This window comes from Mauremys mutica, chromosome 7, assembly GCF_020497125.1.
Source record: "Mauremys mutica isolate MM-2020 ecotype Southern chromosome 7, ASM2049712v1, whole genome shotgun sequence".
Classification (NCBI taxonomy): Eukaryota; Metazoa; Chordata; order Testudines; family Geoemydidae; genus Mauremys; species Mauremys mutica.
The window spans coordinates 1627654-1650610 of record NC_059078.1 but is presented as its reverse complement, the minus strand read 5'-3'; the positions used below and the strand labels follow the sequence as shown (position 1 = coordinate 1650610).

Sequence of the window (22957 nt, the reverse complement as noted above, 5' to 3'; positions counted from 1 at the left end):
AATTTATACTTCCCAGGGGAAGTAACTTTGAAATTTTTAAATCTTTTGCGCGTAAAACTCATGGCATCAGTGTATTCTAGCTCTTTTATTTTTTGTATTTAATATAGACCCTCTTGAGACAAAACTAACTTGGTTAGATCCTAGCTTGTGATTGTTTTATTACAGAGATACTCATAACTCAAGGATTTGTCAGCTTGTGCTGTCTGATGACTCTTTTATGATGAATACATTGTGGTCATTATATTGGTGACTTGAGTAGAAGTTGTGCAAGACAGGTAACTAAGATCAAATTGACTACTTTGCCAACAGCAATGAAAACATTAAGCATAATTTTGCTATGTTGATCCTTGTGTAATTTTAGTAGCTAAACATTCATTTTTTACTGAGAATGTCAAGAAAACGGACTAATTTTTGTAGTTTTCTCCTCTTTGGATATAAGGCCCCAGCCAAGTGTAAGCCAAGGCATGTCTGCCAGATTCCAAGTAAGGGAACGTACTGAGGAGCTCTTGCCTTTCTGAGCCACTGCTTTGGGTGCAGCTCAGAGCTCTAGGATTCTCTCCCCACCCTCATTCTGAGCTGCCAGTTAAATTCTGTGCTCTAGAGGCAGCATGGGCTCCTGGGTTCTCCACCGAATTGCTGTGACAACCCATTTCCCATATGTGCCTACACTACCTTACGTGAAGGGTGTAAGAAATAGTTGAAGTATTTTGAAAATGTGAAGTACTAGATATTATCTAGTTACATCCCTGACCAAACTGTATGGTAGAGGTTACACAGCAATTTCCCAGATGACAAGACATCTTTCAGCCCTGGTAGAAGCACTAGGAAATAGTGCAATAAGCCCTGGTTGAGAACCACACTAGTGAGACGTGCCCAGGTTTTGCAGGTGCAGAAGTCAGAGCTGATCTCTAGTCAGGGACCTTCATGATAGAATGTTGCTCTCTAGCTCAGCATCAGGTCAGTGCATTTCTGACTGTTTGATCATCTGTGTGGTATTGAAATATTCTGTTACTATTTCTTAGGCACAAGAAAAAACAATATTTTTCCTCCCCCATTTAGGAGACAGAAGTCAGATGAATTCAAAGGAGTGATAAAGTGTGGCGGAGAAAGAGAAGCTGTGGTTGCTTTCCTGGCCCGCAGTTTGGCAGGGCACTAAGATGTCTGTGGACATGAACAGCCAGGGCTCTGACAGCAATGAAGAGGATTATGACCCTAACTGCGAGGAGGAGGAAGAGGATGAGGATCCTGGGGATATTGAGGATTATTATATTGGGGTAGCTAATGATGTGGAGCAGCAGGGAGCAGATGCCTTTGATCCAGAAGAATATCAGTTTACCTGCCTGACTTACAAGGAGTCGGAGAGCACCTTGAACGAGCACATGGTCAGCTTGGCCTCCACATTAAAGGTGAGCAAATGTTTCTGCATTCATCAGGTGTGCACAGAAGGCTGTATGACAAACGGCAAATACGGATCACAAGTGTGATTTGGATCACTACTTGAGGGAGGGTGCTGTTTAAGATTAGCAGTTCTGAGCCGACTCAGGGCTTTACACAGACTACAGCATACTGGGTCTGGGGGTTGATCATACAAACCTATTTACAGAACCTGTGAGACTTTTCAGAGCTAAACTTTTCATTAATATTACTGGAGAGTTCTAAAACAGGCTAAAGCGAAGAGAAAGAAGTATGAAAAGACAAACTACAAATAGTTGTACGTATGTTTGTTCAGAAAATGACTGGCAAGAGGCAAACAATGCTAAGAGCATAAAGCTTCACACACACACCCTGCCAGTTTGGGAGAGAGTAATCACAGACTTTCAGAAAGATAGCTCAAATCTCCTGCACCAACCCTATCATTGCGTTGACAAGCAATCTGCCGTTATACTAATGACTAATTCCTCCTTGAAGATTTCCACTTCTGTAAGTCAGCCTGTTGACATTAAGTAGTGCTCAAGGGAGACTACATTATTCCTTTTGTGCAACTGGTAGTGTATTACAGGCTAGTAGCAATGCAAGTTTTCTTGCACTGCGCCACCACTGTGCATCCTTCCCATCATGGAGGGACAACTTATAGAAGTAAGATGAGAATTCAGTCTCTAAGATGCTTTCAGACCTTGACATCTCAGCTAAAGCTGTCAACAGGTCTGCCATGTTGAGTCAGATGTAATGGTGTCATGTTGTGATGTGGACCCTTGGCCATGGGAAGCTGGAGAGAAACAATCACACTACACAAAAGTTGTCTAATGTTGTGATAGCAGTCCAGCATAGTCACCAACATGCCACCCACACCTTTATCTGATCCTGCTGTCCTTGATGCCCACTTTAACCATCTACCACTTCAAGCAATTGAATATTCCATTCTCCCCTACCATAGCTAGCTGGCTCTTCGTTACATCATTCTTTCTAGAACTTTTATATTCTAGCTCAGAGTTTTCCCCCATCCCTTACAGATTCTAGATAAAGTGGACGAAATGGGGGGGCAAATTGGAGGATTTGACCTGCACTTGGATCTGGCTTCCAGTCACTGTCATTTTTCTGTCACTGTCAGTAAATATTTAGAAATAGCCATTTTGCTTCATGCCTGGGTGGCTCACTATGTACCCCCTTAAAAGGGGTAAGTGACTTGTCCATTGAATCAAATGAATGAAAACACTAGACTTTCAGTTTTAAAGTCTGAGGGTATCCTTACCTGAGGGCAACTGTAGTCTTCACTGTTTTAATACAAATTCGATGCTGTCATCTTTAAAACCATAGACTTTAAGGCCAGAAGGGATTATCGTGATCATCTAATCTGAACTCCTGCACATCACAGGGCACAGAACCTGACCCATTCCTTCCTGTATATGCTATAATCTGAGTTACTGAAGTCCTCAAATCTTGATCTAAAGACTTTTAAATGATAGATAATCCATCATTTACTCTAGTTCAAACCATCAAGTGATCAATGCCACACACTGCAGAGGAAGGCAAAAAACCCAGGGTCTCAGACCAATTCTCTTCAATTTGTCAAGGTCATTTTGAATTCTAATCCTGCCCTCCAAAAACCTAACAGCCCCTCCCAGCTTGGTGTCATCCGCAGATTTTATAAGCATATTCTCCACTCCATTATCCAAGTCATTAATGAAAATATTTGATATTACTGGATCCAGGACAGACCCTTGCCGGGCCTCAATAGATACATCCTTCCAGTCTGACAGCGAACCATTGGTAACTACTCTTTGAGTACAATCTTTCAACCAGTTATGCTCTCAGGTTTTACCAACTTCATCTAGACCACATTTCCATAGTTTGTCCCATGTGATGTTCTTATGAGCTATAGCAAAAGCCTTACTGAAAATCAAGATGTCACATGTGCAGCTTATCTCCTATTCCTTAGGCCAGTAACTTTGTCTAAGAAGGAAATTACCTTGGTTTGGCATTATTTGCGCCTGACAAATCCATGCTCGCTATTCCTTATAACCCTATTGCCCTCTAGGAGCTTACAAATTGATTGTTTAATAATTGGCTCTGGTATCTTTCCAGGTATGGAAGTTAAGCTGACTGGTCCATAATGGCCTAGGTCCTCTTTTTTTTTTTTTCCCTTTTTGGAGATAACCACTATGTTTGCCTTCTCCAGTCCTCTTGGGACCTCACCTCTCTTCCATGAGTTCAAGATGTACACAAATGGTTCCAGCATTGCTTCAGCTAGTTCCCGAAGTACCCTAAGGGCTTGTCTTTGTTACAGGGCAAAATCAGCACTGCTGCAGTTGATTCAGTGGTGTCAATTTAGCGGATCTGGTGAAGACTCAAGAAGTCAATGGGATAGCGCGCTGACGTTGATGTAATTATTCCACTGCAATGAGAGGTGGAAGCTGTCAATGGGAGAGTGTCTCCTGCTGACATAGCGTGGTGTAGACACCACAGTAAGTTGATGTAAGTGATGTCGCTCGGGGGGTGGGGGTGAGTTTTTTGCACCCCGAGTGACATAACTTACGTCAGCTTAAGCGGTAGGGTAGACAAGGCCACGGATCAATTTCATCAGGCACTACTAACTTGATGACATCTGCTTATCTAGATATTCTTTAACTGGCTCTTCTATTTTGGCTTGCATACCTTCCCCCTTAATATTTGTTTGAAGTATCTGGTTACTATTAACCTTTTTAGTGAAGACTGATACAAAATAGACATTAAACATCTCAGCCTTCTTGATGTAATCTGTTATTAGCTCTCCTTCCCCTCTAAGTAGTGCCCCTTCACTTCTTTTAATCTTTTACTTGCTCTTAATGTATTTAAAGAACCTCTTGTTTCCTTTGATGTCCCTTGTGAGGTGTAACTGATTTTGTCCCTACATGTTTGTGCTATTTTTTACTTTTGCTTTGCAATTTTTTTCCTCTCTCTTTTTTCAGGTAAATTCAGAGCTGATGGAGGTATATCGACCTCTTACTATTCTTCCTGTCTTTCCTTCACCTCAGAATAGTTTGCTCTTGTGCCTTCAGTATTATCTTTTTGAGAAGCTCACAGCTCCCCTGAACTCCTTTTTCCCTTAGATTTTCTTCCCAGGGGACCTTACATATCAGTTCTGAGTTAAGTCTTTTTTTTTAAATCCATTATCTTTATTCTGTTGCCGCTATCGTTTACATCCTCTACTTTCTGAAACAAATTGTTATTGGACATTTTATATTTTGCTGTATTACTTTTCCAAGAGATATCTGGGTAGCTAAAGTCCATGTGATGGAGTGTGACTCACCACCTCCTGCTGGCCGTGCGGGGAATTAGCTCTTGGTTGCCGGTGCACCTTCCTCTAGTGGTGTTTCGCCACCATCACTTCTGCTCCACGTCTAAGATCCACATCACTCCCTGGACCACAGCGTCCTCTTCTGGGCACAGCTCTCCAGCCGGAGAGCTGTGCCCCACTCCACTTTCTCCCCCCCTTCTGGGGGAACTGGCTGTGTCTAGTCCTCCACTTGCAACTGTGGCTTCCTGCAGCCCTCAATCTAGCCCCTTGCCTCAAGGGCAAAAATTCAGTCCAAATACTAGCCACCCCCTCTGTGGCAAGTTGGGGAGAAGGGGTGGGGGGGAGGCCCACATGCTATTCCAGGCCACAACCCGGGGACCCTATAGTCAGCAGCCAGATGCTGCCGCTCCTCCAAGTCCTGCTGCCTATTTCCCTGGGCTACTTCCCTATAGCCCTAGCACCTTCCCAGCCCTTTGTATCAGGAGCCTCAGACTGGAGCACCCTATTGCTCCTCCACCCAGTACTGCTCTCTGTAAGGCAGCCAGTCCTTCTCCCTTGCACTCCAGGGAGAGACTGACTCTGTGGTATTGAGCAGCTCTTCTTATATGGCTCCCCCTGCCCTGATTGGCTGCTCCAACCAACCTTCTCCTGACTGGCTCTCTACAAGCCCTGTTCCCATTGGTTGGGCTTTGTGCGGCCTCCCTGAGGGCTGCTTTAACTCTCCATCTACCTGTGTGGGGCAGCTGCCCTACCACAGCCCCCATTACCAATAGATCTTATGTCTTGGGTATTTCTGCTGTGCTAGAAATGTTCCTCCTTCTCCTGATTTGGTGATCTATAGTAGACTCCTACCTTAATGTCACTCCTGCTTTTTCCCCCTTTTGTCTTCACCTAGAGACTTCCAGCTGGTCTGCCCTCACCTCCTCCTGGACCTCAGGACAAGTGTATCTATTCTTGATGGGCTATAGGCTCAGAGACCAAACATTGCAGCTTTTGGCGACTGCATGAAAATAAAATTGTAGCAACTCAGTGTAGACAAAGTGAAGCTAAATAGTCCATCTCTTCCAAGCTGATTGAACTCCAAAGAGCAAACAAATCACATTCACCCATGAAAGCTCATGCTCCCAAACGTCTGTTAGTCTATAAGGTGCCACAAGACTCTCTGCTGCTTTTACAGATCCAGACTAACACGTCTCCCCTCTGATACTTTAATAATCTTGTAACAGAGAAGGATTTATTTTAATTAACATGTGTCCATTTAATAAAGTGGTGTGGCTCCTGAAGTGAGCAATACTCCCTTGTGCTTTGAACAACCTCTGCTTGGGCTGGAATGGAGTAGTCAACCCCATGCGCAGGCTACATCTCCCGTATTAAAGCTGAGTGAGCTCGCATGATACATTTGTTTTAATCTAGTAAAGCTTTTAATTACCTGTTGCCCACCAAGTGGGAATGGCATTGGGGTGGGGGCAGTAAAGAGCATTCATTTTGACCCTTGGGGTCTTATGCTCTTAACCAAACAAGTAGCTTTTCTGATGCAGCTGTAGCAAGACATTAATTTAACCTTCTTTCCCTGCATGAACAGCCTCGCTACCTCTTCCCAACTTGGTCCACCATACACACACACTCATTTGTGAGGTGTCTACTGGGAGACATTTCGCAGGTCTGAGACAGTTCAGTAGTTCCTATTCTCTTCCTTTGCTTATGCATTAAGAGCAGCCTTGTGGGATGCATCCCAAAGACTCGGGAATTTGTTGCTTATGAGATGAAGAGTCCTTCTTGCTTTAGTCAGTTAGAATCAGTTTTCCTTTCAGCATTTGAGTTGCTGTACCTGTTCATATTCAGGATGTGACTTCCGTTCTTCTGGACATGCCGGATATGAACAACAATCTGAGTGGTAACAGAATACTAGCTTTGCTTGGCATGGCTAGTCTAGCACCCTTCTAAATCTGAATGGGCCCACTCTCTTGTTAGACGCATCTGACGTTAATTAGTTGCTAGCATCACTTAAGATTGCACTGTTTTTGGCAAGCTGAGAATATATGGGGTTTTGTGTTATGCCTTAAGAAATCTGTACCTATATTGTGTTGTATGAGATATTGACCATACTGCTCTAGAGGCTGTATCTGATTTCTATTTGGGTACCTCTCAGTACAGTTCTTGGCATTCATTGGCTTGGTATAGCCTATTGCAGAGAGTATTTAAAGGATACCATTGTAATGTTTAAGATTTCTAACAGCTTTATCTAGTCACAAAAGTCACTAAAAATGTTTAGCTGAGTGTCAGAAATATAACTACTATCAAGTGGGAAGCTGCTCTTTCCTTGCTGTTCTCTAATGCCCACTCCATGTGAAATGTTTAACTTTAACTCTGCTGCCTTCATGTTTTTGTCACTGGTACCCTGTAGAACAAGAGTTGTCCATTTCTTAGGATTCTCCTCTTTCACGTGTATCTAACATGCAGACTCTCCTGTCCCCTTATTTTCTGTTTCAATAAAAACTTTAAAAAATTGGAGACGCTGCCACTTTGTCATCTTTATGAGGCATATTAGGATGAAGAAAATTCAGTTCCCATTAGCAAGCATGGAGAGGGGGGACGTTGGATAGCTGCTGTTAAGAAAACAATATAGTATAATTGAATGGTGGTCTCCTCCTGCCCGCATTGAGAGATCCACTACTATTCATGGTCCTGAGATACCGAAATAGTAGCTGATGTTTCTGAGAGCTGTTAGAAATCCTCTTAGACTCCTTATGTAGTAATGTCCTTGATCTCTAAGGTCTTAACAAATCAATAGCAGTTTCCCGTTAAGATGGATTTCTTCATAAGTTGTATTGTACTTATGGGTAACAGCCCATTCCTTTTCATGAGGGTTTTTCACACTTCTTGCTATCACTGTAGGTATATTATGATGATCCCTCTTTTTCCTTATGGAGACTAGTGATTCCCCAGCTCATTTATTCCAAGACTGCTTATAGAGCAGTGGTTGTAAGATCTGTGCTATGGGTCAGGAGCCCTCTCTAGAGTCAGTGCCACCTTTCTCTGCAAGGACTGGGGTGGGTTAGTACTTAGGCAGTGTTTGCCCCTTCAGAGGAAAGTTTGAAGGGTAAATTAAAGACCATTTGAGGAACTACAATGTTGAAGATAATCCAAGGTGCAGAAGCTGTGCACCTGGCTCCCACTCCTGGGAGACTGTTTTCTGTACCACCTCTGTTCTTCGTTAGCCTGGGACAGCAATAGCAAAGCTGCCTTTTGAACTGACCTGCTGTTTGTGCTATTGATCTGGCTCACATCCATCGCTGTTCTGTGCTTCAGAGAACTAGACTCTGCAGGTCGTTCATTTCCCGGGATAGCATTGCACGAGGGCCCAGTAGTGCAGGGAGCCTTTCACTTCCATTTGTCTTATTCTTTGGGATTCCCTCTCTGATGGCTTCTAGAACAATTTTTTTTCTACAGGATGGTGACTGGGCTGTACTGTGACCATGGCCACTACAGCAAGTATTCTCCCCGTGTCCTCACACTTACAACAGATACTGATATTTCTTAATGGGAATTTGATTCAGTTGTGAATTGACTGCTCTGGTCACCTATTTCTTTTGACAGCATTCTTGCTTGTCCAGGTTAGCTTCCAGTCTTCAATGTCTGTTTTCTCTTTGCAGTGTAAGGTATAGTGGACCCATCCTAGAAACCTCCTGGGCTGTCTTCTCCCACCTACAGCCCTGCATCCCTTATAAGTCACATGGCACTTTCTATGTGAAGTTCGGCTTGGCCTAACTCGTAGTGAAGTTAGCTACCCAACTGAAGAGACTCTTTATCACATAGTACACGTCTGACCAAGTATATGAATGCACTCATCATATGATAAGCATGTATGCTACATTAACCTAGATCAGGGGTAGGCAATCTATGGCATGCGTGCCAAAGGCGGCATGCAAGCTGATTTTCAGTGGCACTCACACTGCCCAGATCCTGGCCACCGGTCCGGGGGACTCTGCATTTTAATTTAATTTTAAATGAAGCTTCTTAAACATTTAAAAAAATCTTATTTACTTTACAACAATAGTTTATGTAGTTATATATTATAGACTTATAGAAAGAGACATTCTAAAAACATTAAAATGTATTACTGGCACGCGAAACCTTAAATTAGAGTGAATAAATGAAGACTCGGCACACCACTGCTGAAAGGTTGCTGACCCCTGAACTAGATAGACCCTGCCCCCAAGAGCTTGTTGTTTAATCTTTAGTACCTAGCACAAGGGGATGTCAGTCCCTGATTGGGGTCCTTGAGTTCTACTATAGTACAAATAATATCTTCTGAAACTTTGTTCCCTTAGCTGTTGCTGTTACTGCTTCCACGCAACAGAGGGGAGTTCTGTATGTTACACTGAAACTGTACTATTATCTAGCAAATGTGCAAAATCTGAGTAGTACCAATAATATACTTAACTTCAGTGGGACAAGGATTATTCCTTTCATATAAGGCTTTTAAGTTTGTGGTCTTCAGTGTGCAGTATCTGCTCAAAAAATATTTTGAGCCAAAATAAAACAATACTCCTTAAACAATTACCTCAAAATCCAATGTACCAGAATGTCTGGAGTGGACCTTTGGCTGGAAAGATCATAGAGCTGGCAGGAAAGTCCAGGACTTGCAAAGTTAGCAGTTTCACAGGATTATTTGAGGAAAATCAGTTTTAGTCCTCACTGCCCAAGCCTTCAGCTTGTTGCTATTTCCAGCTTGATGGAAAAACTAATTACAGATGTGTGGGTTGATTAAATCCCACTCCTTTTCTTTTCTCTGATTCATGCATCACCTAAAACTTGCAGCCTGTCTGGATCTTCACTGAGCAAACGTGGCAGCTCACAGCTGTTGATGAGTCTGATCTTGGTGGGAGGTGGAGGGAAGAGAGAGCACTATGGAAAGATCTAATCTGAGTTTCACATTGCCATTTTATAGCTGGACCAGACGAGCACAGAAGCTGTGTGAGGCAGTTAAAATACATGCTATGGCTGTCAAAGTCAATAATTCAGCTGAGATTGCCATTCTGTGTACCCTGAAGTGATGGCCTTTATATGAGCAATTTTTTCTCTTTCCTTCAGTTGTGTTTCTTAATAACACACCTGGGATCCTCTAGCAGAGAGAGGTGGTGAAATGGGGCAGAAGATTGGTTTGTCTTTACTGCAGAGAACTCAAGTCCTGACCACACACACCCTTAACTCGAGTGTGATGGTGCTTTTAATTGTAGTTGGCCGGCCTCCTGGGGCACAGGGTATGGCTTGAGTGAGCACAACTCAGCAGCAGCTAACACAACCCCTCTGTATAATGTCTTGCTTAGAACTTTTCATTGAGCTTGCATTGTCTCCCCTGGAAAAATAACTTGCAGTCTGAGAAATGCTGCACTTTGCGTTTTCCCTAGCTAAAGCGCTACTGATCCCACTTGGCAGCTGAAATCTCTGCTGTGTGCGCGTGAGACCAGGTAGATTAAGGCTAATGTAAAATGATTAAGTACAGAGAACAAGGTGTTAAGACTTAACGTGAGATCCTCTTTATTCAGTGTGCAGCAAACTATGTTGTGGACTGAAAGCACTTGCAAGTCCTGCTTAGCAGCATTTGTAGTATTTATCAGTCCTTCACTGCACTCTGACTCGTAAATATGTTTCTAATCTTGTGGGCTGACATTGGGTGTCTGCCTGTGGCCAGGTGACGGGGGGAGATTAAACCCCCCTGATTTAGAAATAGTTATGCCATGCAGGCTGTCAAGACTGTTCCATGATATCAAGGCTACAGCTCCTGAGTCTGAACTGCATGTCTCCTACTTCTTCTGTAGCTCACAATCTGTAGCTGAGGGAGAGGCTGAAATGTCAGTCTAATTCTAAGCAATACGCTGAATGCTTAGAACTTTCAAAATTTTCTACCCAATATGTCAGAAGTCTGAGTTAAGTAGGTGTTAATTAAAAGTTGTAAACAGTATGATGAAAAAAGCCTTTCATTTGCCCAGGTTTCAGTTTCTTGTAGTGTCTCAGTCCCACTGTTTCTACAGTTCTCCAAGGAATTCTCCAGCAAAATCACAGAAGCTGATATCTGTCTCTAGTGAAAATATCTCCGGTCTTCTTTATGAATGATAAAGAAGCACAAAAGATTTATTTTTTTTCCTTTTCAGGTTAAACTTTTACTTGGATATGTTTCATTCTAGTTAGTACAGTATATGAAGGTCAAGAATCTTTAGAAGTTTTCAGCAAAATATAGTGTTTCCTAGCTGGGATCTAATCTTGGGAGTTGCCGTAGTTCCCTGTGGTGGTACGGTTCGGAAGGCTGGAGTTGTCTAAATTGACCTCATCTACTCTACCTTCATTGTTCATCAGCCATGGTGGTTGCAGAGGCTCTTGCTCTTTGTGGGTTGCTTTGATCATGCCAGGGTATTGGTGTAAGTCTGTAAGGGTTTGATCTAGCAGTAATTTATCTTGGTCACCAATTACCTTCTCTTGATGAGACAATCCAAAGTTGTAACCACTGGAAAGTCATGTTCTAGGATTAAAAGGAAAACTTCTCAGAAATATTTTCTTACCTTTGTGGCTTAGAGAAAAACTTTTATTACAGTAGTTAAAACTCAGTGTTGGCTCAACTAGGGGAAAGAGGACTTTCTTCCTGGTTTCTCCCTGGAGAGATTCCCAGCCCCAGCAGTAGTGAGCCCAAACAATTTAAATGTTTCTTTTTCTCCTTTCTCCTTCCTACTAGGTTTGTTCTCTTCTCTGGCCAGGCACTTCCAAACACAACCCTGATTTTGCATGACGTTGTCAGCCTGACTTAAAATCACAGGATGTGTTGACTCCGACTCACCCCTAATGTACTGTCTCCTTAAGTGGTCATGTAATGAGCACGGGGTCAAGCTGCACTCTTATGGGCTCCCAGTCAGCACATCTCAAAATCTGTGTGTTGGAAAAAATGGATTTTTCTGTGGACCAGTTAGAGCTTAGTCTAAGACTATCCCTAGGAATTCTCTTTAAAACTCCATCAGGAGGTCTCTGCAAAATCCACAATGAAAACAGAGCTCCAGAAAAGCAAGTCAAACCTGGAAGACATTCAAGATGGGGGACCTGCACAGCTACTCCACTAAACTAATCACCATTAAGGATTCTGAGTTCTCAAACATGAAACACTCTTTAAGCTTTAGGATCAAATTTCTACCTGGGTGGACCACTCTCAAGGCCAAGTGGCAATGGTTGAAAAATTATAGCCACAGATGTGTCTTGCATAGAATCGTAGGACTGGAAGGGACCTTGAGAGGTCTTCTAATCCAGTCCCCGGCACTCAGGGCTGGACTAAGTATTATCTAGATCATCCCTGACAGGCGTTTGTCTAACCCAGGGGTCGGCAACCTTTCAGCAGTGGTGTGCCAAGTCTTAATTTATTCACTCTAATTTAAGGTTTCACGTGCCAGTAATACATTTTAACGTTTTTTAGAAGGTCTCTTTCTATAATCTATATAATATATAACTAAACTATTGTATGTAAAGTAAATAAGGCTTTTAAAATGTTTAAGAAGCTTCATTTAAAATTAAATTAAAATGCAGAGCCCCCCGGACTGGTGGCCAGAACCTGGGCAGTGTGAGTGCCACTGAAAATCAGCTTGCGTGCCGCCTTCGGCACCTGTGCCATAGGTTGCCTACCCCTGGTCTAACCTGTTCTTAAAAACCTCCAATGATGGAAATTCCACAACCTCCCTAGGCAATTTATTCCAGTGCTTAACCACCATGACAGTTAGGAAGTTTTTCCTAATGTGCAACTTAAACTGCCCTTGCTACAATTTAAGCCCATTGCTTCTTGTCCAATCCTCAGAGATTAAAGAGAACAATTTTTCTCCCTGCTCCTTGTAACAACCTTTTATGTTATGTCCCCTCTGTATTCTCTTCTCCAGACTAAACAAACCCAATTTTTTCAATCTTCTCTCATAGGTCATGTTTTCTAGACCTTTAATAATTTTTGTTGCTCTTTTCTGGACTTTCTCCAATTTGTTCACATCTTTCCTGAAATGTGGTACCCAGAACTGGACACAATACTCCAGTTGAGGCCTAACCAGCATGGAGTAGAGTGGAAGAATTACTTCTCATTTCTTGCTTACAACAATCCTGCTAATACATCCCAGAAGGATGGTCGCTTTTTTTTCAACAGTGTTACACTGTTGACTCATATTTTAGCTTATGGTCCACTATGACCCCCAGATCCTTTTCCTCAGTACTCCTTCGTAGACAGTCATTTCCCATTTTGGATGTGTGCAACTGATTGTTCCTTCCTAAATGGAGTACTTTGCATTTGTCCTTATTGACTGTCATCCTGTTTACTTCAGATCATTTCTCCAGTTTGTCCAGATCCTTTTGAATTTTAATCCTATCCTCCAAAGCACTTGCAACCTCTCCCAGCATGGTATTGTCCACAAACTCTAAGTGTACTCTCTATGCCATTATCTAAATCATTGATGAAGATATTGAACAAGACCACATAGGTGGGGGCCAGGCTGCAACTGCTGGAAAATAAGGTGGCCTGTCTAGGAAAATGAGCTGAGGACACAGCCAATTAACTCTACGCTCTTCAGCCTTCAAGAAGGAATAGAGCACCCAGAGAATTCCTTTATCCAATCCTTCAGATGTTTCGGCATTCTCTTGGGCAAGATAAACTTTCCAGGACACATCAATATGATGAGTTTTTCTTACCCTGAAAAAAGACAAGAACCTGAGGACTGTAAATCAAACCACCCAACTTGATTAATCTGGACATCAGAATAGGTGAAGATTTTTCTAATTGGGCTTTATATATTGGAGATCAACAAACCGCATCATCTGCAGAACTCTGTCTCATATGCTACTCCAGTGGGGTGAAACAACGGTCTCAATTCCTGTATGCAGAAATTGATCGTGTTTATTGCATTACCTCTTTTCAGTACTTGAGAAACTTACCTTTGGCCAGCAATTTATAGTGTCTTGCTAATTGTTCTGTAACTCTGCCATGGAGACTCCTGCTCATTGAGAGTAGCTTCCTGCCCGTTGGGGCCGAGGCGCTGTGCCCCCACTCCTTCAGTGTGTGGAGTTTGCACTTCAGCTACCCATGCTGCAATGTGTTTTGAGGATAAGCATAGTCCTTCAGTGTCTAGGGGCTGTCAGTCTGGCACTGCTTTGGCTGTCAGCAGCTGCGGCCAGGGCTGTCCCCCCCCGCAAGCTGCGGCGGGACTGGAGCCAGGGCTGTGCTCCCCCATTCCTCCCATGGCCGGAGCTGGGGCTACCCTGCCCCCCATGGTGTGGCCAGGGCCCCATGGCTTGGTTGGGGCTGTGCCCTCTGTCCCATTGCCATGAGGCTTGGGCTGTCAGTGCCCCCACCCCCTGCAGTGTGCTTGGGCTGTCGTTCTCCCCCTCTCTCTTCCCCCTCCCCCCCCGGCGGTTATTTTTAGTAAAAGTCACAGACAGGTCACAGGCTCCAGTGAATTTTTGTTTATTGCCCGCGACCTGTCCCTGACTTTAATTAAAAATAACTGTGACAAAATCTTAACCTTAGTTATGAATAATTGAAACTGATGCATTTTATCTAGGGTGGTTTTGTGGAGCTTTGGCCAAGACCTGGGACAATCACTTACTCTTCTAGTTAGCACGCAGCTCTTTAACATCCTTCTCAGTCAAAACGAAGCAGGCAGTGCACAGTGCTTGTCCTAAAGGCTGGTCCTGCTAACCGTGCCCGTTCTCCTGAGCTGCTCCAAGGTGTCGGAATCTCCATATGGGACTCTAATTCACAGCCTCGCATTTTAAAAGCAAGTGTTCAGTACCTGTATCGTCTCGTAGTTCAGACCCCAGCTTTACCCCACAGACCCATCACACTTGTATGCTCCTACTAATACTGCACCAAGATAAACAATGTCAGATTTGAAACTTTGAACTTGCTTCCTCTTCTGGGGCTACCTGGAAATATTTTTCATTTATCCCTTCTCTAAAATTACACAGGGTTACCCTGCTCAGGCCAGCTGAAATTATTTAATTCTAGCCTCTACCCCAGGCCTGTTGCAGTGCATCAACCCATCACTGGAAGTTGTACCGTCTCTAGTCCTGTGACAGGAAAGCTAAATGTTTCCTTTTCTTTCTTACCATAATCCGTGCCCCGTGTGCAGCTGGTCACCGCTCCTCTGCCCTGCTCGTTAAGGGAGGGGTGTCTGCTCATGCACAAGTCACATGGCATAGTGTGCTCTATTATGAGTAACGATACGCTTTAGTCATGGGGGTGACTGGTTCCACGACTTTACTGGACCTCTGTGACTTCTTCGGTTTCAGTTGTCAGTGCCAACGGCCAGCGCCTGGACTGCGGCTGTTTGTCCCTGCCCCCGCCGTGGTGGTGGGGCTCAGGCTGTCCGTTCTCTTGCCCCCTGTGGCAGGACTCGGGCTGTCAGTCCCCGCCCCATGGGGCTCCAGTTGTCATTCCTCTCCCCCGCCTGGTTATTTTTAGTAAAAGTCACAGACGGGTCATGAGCTCCCGTGAATTTTTGTTTGTTGCCCACAACCTGTCCGTGACTTTTACTAAAAATAACCGTGACAAAATCTTAACCTTAGTTATGACCTGGCCCCTGCCTCCTTCCTCTCTCTTGAGTCCCACCCTTTTTAGGCTTAGCCAGGGGAAGCAACAGTCAGGTTTTGAGTTTCTCACACTTGGCTGCATCAGTTAGAACAGTGATTACTTTAGATACAGCTGTATGTGTAGCTCCTTTCCCCACCCATGGCATTGTTTATCCTTTTATTGAGGGGACCTGTTTAAACTGGGACCCTTCTTTAAAGCTTGAGCTGGAAAATTAATGGCCTGTAGGTTCTAGGTGAAAATACTGGCAGGCATTTGTGTTTTACTGTAGATTTCTTTTGGCCCCGACACCTGACAGTGAGTGAAAGCATGAACTATGCGTGATGGTTTGAAAAACAAATTTCATAGGAATAATTTCCAGCCCAGACCACTAGCATGGAAAAGTCTGAACAGTGACCTGCATTATGGGGGGATGCGTGTGTGTGTGTGTGTGCGCGCGCGGGCGCACGCAAACCCCTAAGTGTACACGGTGGGGCTCTGGAAATATGCCTCTTGATTCTTTTTCTTCTTCTTTTCTCAGGTGTCTCATGCAGTTGCTAAGCTTGTATTAGTTAGTTTCCACTGGCAAGTCTCAGAGATTTTGGAAAGGTAAGTGTGACTAACTTGTATGTATCCCATTCTAGTCGCTTTTCACTCTCACTATTTTGCAAATATGAATGTACCAGGCTGTTTCCCACTGATGTCTACGCATGAGAACGGTTGGGCCAGCAGGGTGGCTGCATACTGTACCAGGGCCGCCCAGAGGATTCTGGGGGCCCGGGGTCTTCGGCGGCGGGGGGCCCTTCCGTTCCGGGACCCGCCGCCGAAGTGCCCCGAAGACCCACGGTGGGGGCCCCCCGCCGCCGAATTACCACCGAAGCGGGACCCACCGCCGAAGTGCAGCTCGGTCTTCGGCGGTAATTCGGCAGCGGGGGGTCCCCAGCCGCGGGTCTTCGGGGCACTTCGGCGGCGGGTCCCGGAACGGAAGGGCCCCCCGCCGCCGAAATACCGCCGAAGACCGAGCTGAACGGCGGCGGCGGGTCCCGGAACGGAAGGGCCCCCCGCCGCCGAATTACCGCCGAAGACCGAGCTGACCTGCGGCGGCGGGTCCCGCTCCGTCTTCGGCGGTAATTCGCCAGCGGGGGGTCCTTCCGCCCCGGAGCGGAAGGCCCCCCCCCCCCCCCCGCCGGCGAAGACCGGGAGCAGAAGAAGCTCCTGGGCCTGGCCCCGCAAGAGTTTTCCGGGCCCCCCGGAGCGAGTGAGGGACCCCGCTCCAGGGGCCCCGAAAAACTCTGGTGGGGGCCCCCATGGGGCTCGGGGCCTGGGGCAAATTGCCCCTCTTGCCCCCCCCCTCTGGGCGGCCCGGTACTGTACCCCCGGGGGTGAAGAGGAAGGCTGCATTTTGATCAAATGAATTCCCCCTAGCTGACCAGCTAATGTGGGTAGAATAAACGGAGGGAAATGGTGTGTTTGTCCTGGAGGGCTCCCATCTCTTTAAGGGATTGTTAAGCAATGCAAATGCATTTTGCTTTCCATTCGAACCTGTATATTGAAAAAGCTGCAGCAGTAATTGATTATAACAAAGGGAAAATTTCCTTTAGAATCTCCTTTGTATTCTTAACTCTGTTTCTAGTAAGTTTTTCCATGAGAGAAGAATCTGATCCCTGGCCATAAACAGGTACTGAACTAGTGCCGGCTTACCAGGCAGTCATGCTTTCGGATTAAAGCTTTTTGCTCCTTCTGGATACAGTTGGTGATTTTTCTGGAGAGCACTGAACAGATGTTGAGTCAGGATATTGGGAAGTGGGATACTGGCTCAGTAGTGACTCAGGTAGTACTGAACAATTCTTACAGCAGATCAACAAGCTGCAAAGGCAGAGTGTAAATCGTGTCCAAACCTATCTGAGAAGCGCATGCCAGCGGCCATTGCCTCTTTGCATCTCCTTCTGGCTGGTCCAGAAATAGTAAGAGTGAATCTGCCCCACAAGTCCCTGTTAGCAATCAGCCCCTTCCAGAGAGGGTGGGAGAAATGCAGTTTCCATGGTTCACGATTCTCTGTGTGATGTGTAGCTCACACTGAGTGAGCAAGCAAGCTTCCCACGGCACATAGCTGGTCCCCGGGGAGTCCAGAACTAGCTCCAGAAGGTGGGATTTCTGCATGGGAGCCACTGCTCTTCTGCAATGTAAGTGGTCAGATCTGGAACAGGAGTACATCGGGGAGGGGCTTTATTTTTAAAATTGCAACATTACAGAGTGCATTTGGTCCTCAAGCTAATGTCAAACGTCCATTTTCCTTGCTTAGCTGCACTTGATATAAATTCAGTGGAGGCCCTAATTTCAATCCCTAAAAGTTGTGGAGTGAGGAGAAGAGGAGGTTTACATATCCCAATATGAATTGAAATGACTTTGATTTAATTTAGTGATGTTTACGTCCATTGTGAAAACCTTCCTCTGCAGTGTTGGAAACCCCAAACAGCAACATGTGGCTACTTCTAATGCTGCTTATTTCTTATTTGGTGTTCTTGGAGGGCATGGGGGCTCTGATACAATTGCATAAATACTTAGCTAGATAATGTATTGGAATCAAAGTGAGACCAAACTGTCCAAACTGAAGTGTGAAATGTCAACAGCCTTTGTTGAAAGGGGATTTAGATTAGGAAAATCCTGTTGGTCTGTTCTGTCTAAGAATATAAGGGAAATCTAGTTCACATTTGGATTAAACATCAGGCTGGACTGATTTAAGTCAAAGCGATTTAAATCAGAAAGCAGGAAACGGTCATTTAAATAATTGATTTTAACTTCATTTTGCATGAGTACTTTTGTTATTTTCCTACAAAGTTTATTCTCACTAGTTGGTAACCATTAAAATATGATGATTTGCCACTAAATATAACTTTACACTAGTTTGTGCTGCTTTTTGCTAACCAAGAGGATGCACTGGCAATTTTTAAATCAAAATTGGATATTTTTCTAAAATATCTGCTCTAGGAATTATTTTTGGGAAGTTCTATGACCTGTGCTATACAGGAGGTCATGTTAGCTAACCACAGTGGTCCTTTTTGGTCTTTGAATCTATGTGTCTGAGATTTATTTAAGCAATTATATAGCTTCTTCCTTAGTCAGATTCATTTTTGCATTTTTATTATGGCGAATGATGCATTTCTTGTTTAAACTAATTTTTTACTTTTGATTTGTGTCAAGCTTTTTGGATGGGAATTCAAATGCACCATACCAGCATTTTAAAAAATTAGTTAAATAAAATTACCTAAAATGTGCTGCATACATAAGAAAAAAGTTTATCAAAACAGGTTTTGCATTTACACCTGATTTATTAAACAAAGAAAGTAATATCTGTAGTTAGTGAATTGAACTGATTGTTTCTGGCCACTATTTCCTTCAGGATTTTAGAATTAGTAAACCTAACCTTCTTGTACCTAGTTTTTTATTCTGCAATTTGAACAGGAAAACAAGCTTTCCTTCTTTTCAACTTGCGATTAGTTTCTTAGCTTTGAATCAACTAGGCACTGAACTGAACTAGTTGAATAAACTGAAATGAAGAAAATATTCTCTCTACACCAACAGAAGGAACTGCTGCTAAAAGTTAGGTTAGTGCTTAAACTGTGGTTCCAAGGTGCTTAGCCAGTGACTTCCAACAGTTCAATAGTTTGACTTTCTTTAAAACTTCTGCAGCAAACATGTCCTGCTTAATATTTTTAAATTTTTAATTATTTTCTTTATATTAAGTAAAGGCCTATTTAATTTCAAATATAATTTTAAATATATATTTTTAAATAAAACTGTATTTAATGTAAATTTTAAATGGACAGATAAAACAAGTTTTTTTTATTACAAACAATTTTTATCCACCCTGTTAAGCATAGTCACTATTTTTTGAACAGCGCTAGTTTAGGGTTGCCAGATGGGTTGCCAGTGCTAGTTTAGGGTTGCCCAGTTTTCGACCAGAACGCCCCGTCGAAATCCCGTCAGCACTGCTGACTTGGCTGTTAAAAGTCTGGGCTAAGGCAGTGGCTCTGCACAGCTCCCGGAAGCAGCGGCATGTCCCCCCTCCAGCTCCTACACGTAGGGGAAGCCAGGGGATCCACGCACTGCCCCTACCCCAAGCCCTGGTTCTGCAGATCCCATTGGCGGTGCCTGCAGATGGGGCAATGCGCAGAGCCGCCTGGCTGCACCTCCATGTAGGAGCCGGAGATTGGACATGCCACTGCTTCCAGGAGCTGCTTGAGGTAAGCACCACCTGGAGCCTGCACTCCTCACCCCTTCCCACATCCCAACCCCCTGTCCCAGTCCTGATCCCCCTCTTTCCCTCCAAACCCCTCAGCCCCAGCCCGGAGCACCCTCCTGCACTCCAAACCCCTCATCCTCAGTCCCACCCCAGAGCCTGCACCCCCAGCTGGAGCCCTCACCCCCTCCTCCTGCACACCAACCCCCAGCCCAGAACCCCCTTCCTGCACCCTGGCCCACTAATTTCTGACTCCACCCTGGAACCCGCACCCCCAGCCACAGAGCCTGTACCCCCTTCCACTCCTCAGCCCCCTGCCTCAGCCCAGAGCCCCCTTCTATACTCTGAACCGCTTGGCTCCACCCGCTAGCCCAAAACCCCCTCCCAGAGCCCGTACGCCCAGGTGGAGCTCTCACCCCCTCTTGCATCCCACCCCATTGCCTCAGCCCAGAACCCCCTGAACTCCTCATTTCTGTCCCCACCCTGGAGCCCTCACCCCTTCCCGCACCCCAACCCCCTGAATCAGGCTGGTGAAAATGAGCGAGTGAGGGAGGGTGGGGAGAGTGAGCAACAGAGGGAGGGGTGATGGAGTGAGTGGGGGTGGGGCAAGGGTGTTCCGTTTCGTGCAAGTAGAAAGTTGGCAACCCTATGCTAGTTATGTCCAAAAAAGGAGGGTTTTATTAGCAAGAGTCCACTTTGCTGCATTAAGGGCCTTCATGAAGAATGGGCTTAGACTTTCCTTGATCAAGTATCCTGTGAGACTGCACTCCAGTTCAACCAGAAGCTACTCTTCATTAGTCGCAAAATGGTTCTTGTAAAATCAAAATGCATTTTGGTGCAAGAGTTTAATTCTTAAATTCACCCTTCCAGGCACAAGTCCAATTCTGCCCAGTTGCTAGTGGAAGCACGAGTTCAACCCACCTCATCTAAACATGTAAGTAACTGGCAACTTCAGTCTGCACCACCCAATTCTAGGATCACCTAACTCACTGCATGGCCTGCCTCACACTAACATTTTTTGCAGACTTAGTGTTTTAAACCTTAACCCAATACCTCCTCCTGCTGTTTTACGGTGAGACATAGCCAAGATGTCTCTGGCACTTAAAATATAAGCCTTCATATGGTGGTATAGTTAATGTTCAAGAATAACCTCTACAGATGAGTAAATTAAATCACCGTAACTCTTCAAGAGCAGGTTAGATAAAACATGGGAGTGAGAGTTCTGCAGAATCCACAGGAGCAGACTGCATGGCCCAAGAGGGCTCTTCTCATCTTGCTCTCTGTTTCTAAAAGAGGCTTTAGGAGAACTGTGAGTTGATAGAGAAAATAAGGCCTATTTGTTACTGAAATTGGGTGTTGCCTTGAGGTGACTGCATTGCGCTGCTCGAGGATGTAGAGGCTAATCTCCAAAGGATGCTTTTTCCCAACCGGTTTCATAGTGACCTTTGAACCCACAATTTAGGTTTTGAAGCAGTGGTGGCCAGAGTCCTTGGAAATTTGCCTCTCAGTTAGAAGCTTCCTACTGCATGTTTACAGGATTCATTCGCTGTGGGTGTTGCAATCCAATGTGTTATGTCACAAATGGTTATTCTGGGAATGGATTGTGACTTGTCAGAAGCTGGATTACAGAATATTGGATCTAGAGGAGGGTGGTTTTTTACAATGAATAGATGCCGTTGCATCTGAGTCAACTTGTAGCTACCACTGATGAAAAAGAAAAAGGAAAAAAGCTAAAAGTGGAAGGCTGCATGAACTTAAAATAAACTCTCTAGCATGATTCTGGGATGCATTAACAGATGTGTTGTAAGCAAGACACGAGAAGTCATTCTTCCGCTCTACTCTGCGGTGGTCAGGCCTTAGCTGGAGTATGGTGTCCAGTTCTGGGCACCGCATTTCTAGCAAGATCTGGAGAAATTGGAGAGGATCCAGAGAAGAGCAACAAGAATGATTAAAGGTCTAGAGAACATGACCTATGAAGGAAGGCTGAAAGAATTGGGTTTGTTTAGTTTGGAAAAGAGAAGACTGAGAGGGGACATGAGAGCAGTTTTCAGGTATCTAAAAGGGCGTCATAAGGAGGTGGGAGAAAACTTGTTCATCTTAGCCTCTAAGGATAGAACAAGAAGCAATGGAGGTTTAGGTTGGACGTTAGGAAAAAGTTCCTAACTGTCAGGGTGGTTAAACATTGGAATAAATTGCCTAGGGAGGTTGTGGAATCTCCATCTCTGGAGATATTTAAGAGCAGGTTAGATAAATGTCTATCAGGGATGGTCTAGACCAGGGGACGGCAACCTTTCAGCAGTGGTGTGCCGAGTCTTCATTTATTCACTCTAATTTAAGGTTTCGTGTGCCAGTAATACATTTTAACATTTTTATAAGGTCTCTTTCTATAAGTCTATATGATATAACTAAACTATTGTATGTAAAGTAAACAAGGTTTTCAAAATGTTTAAGAAGCATCATTTAAAATTAAATTAAAATGCTGATCTTACGCCGCCGGCCTGCTCAGCTCGCTGCCAGCCTGGGGTTCTGTTCACCTAGGCCAGCAACGGGCTGAGCAGAGCCTGCAGCCGGGACCCCAGACCTGGATGGGGAGGTTTCAGGGGTCAGGGCAGAAGGCTGGGGTGGGGGGGGTTCAGGGATGAGGGCTGGGTGTGGGGGGGGTCAAGGGTCAGGGCAGAGGGGTGGGGGGTGCATGGCAGAAGGCTGAGTGTGTGTGGGAGGTTCAGGGCAGAGGGATGGGGCTGTGGGGGGGGTGCAGGGCAGAGGGATGGGGCTGTGGGGGGGTCAGGGCAGAGGGATGGGGGGTGTAGAACAGAAGACAGTGTGTGTGGGGGGGTCAGGGCAGAGGGCTGGGGTGCTCGGCTCGTAGGGGTGCTCCCAGCCCCCTGCCCTGAGCGGCTCAGGGCAGGGGGCTGGAAGGGATGTGCCCTGTTCCACCCCCTTCCCCAAGGCTCCGTCCTACCTCTCGCTGTCCCCTCTAGGGAACTGCCTGCACGCTGCTGCTCTTCCCCCTCCCCCTCGCTAGGGCCAGCAGCTGATTGGCGCAGGGAAGGAGAGGGGGCGGGGCAGGAAAGCACCATGCTGGGGGAAGAAGCGGGGGAGGGGGAAGCTTGGTTGCCACAGAACCAAGCTTCTGCCTCCTGCCCCCGCAGGGGAGAGAGCGGTGGGTGGGGGGGCTGAGTGGGGCTGGGGGCCAGGACTGCGGCAGGCGGCTGCGTGCCGCTCAAAATCGGCTCGCGTGCCAAACGCTGCAGGTTGCCGACCCCTGGTCCAGACAGTATTTGGTCCTGCCATGAGGGCAGGGGACTGGACTCGATGACCTCTCGAGGGCCCTTCCAGTCCTAGAATCTATGAATATTTGGGTTCCAGACTAACTTAATCTTTATTATATGTTGTGAAAAGGGCCCTGAGCACTTATGAACTT

The 22957-nt window shown here is 45.3% G+C and overlaps 1 protein-coding gene across 3 annotated transcripts in view; it reads left to right on the top strand.

Annotated features, from left to right (window-relative positions):
* Nucleotides 1-22957, top strand: part of ARIH2 (ariadne RBR E3 ubiquitin protein ligase 2) — a 53123-nt gene that overhangs the window by 6879 nt on the left and 23287 nt on the right. For 2 of the 3 annotated variants that reach the window (XM_045024347.1, XM_045024345.1), the window contains exons 2-4: nt 1060-1406; nt 15835-15902; nt 20404-20467. In XM_045024347.1, the coding sequence (XP_044880282.1) occupies nt 1158-1406; nt 15835-15902; nt 20404-20467 (381 nt within the window). In that variant the 5' untranslated portion in view covers nt 1060-1157. Of the gene's footprint in view, nt 1-177; nt 276-1059; nt 1407-15834; nt 15903-20403; nt 20468-22957 lie in introns of those variants that run through there. The other variant, XM_045024346.1, reaches the window with a different exon arrangement.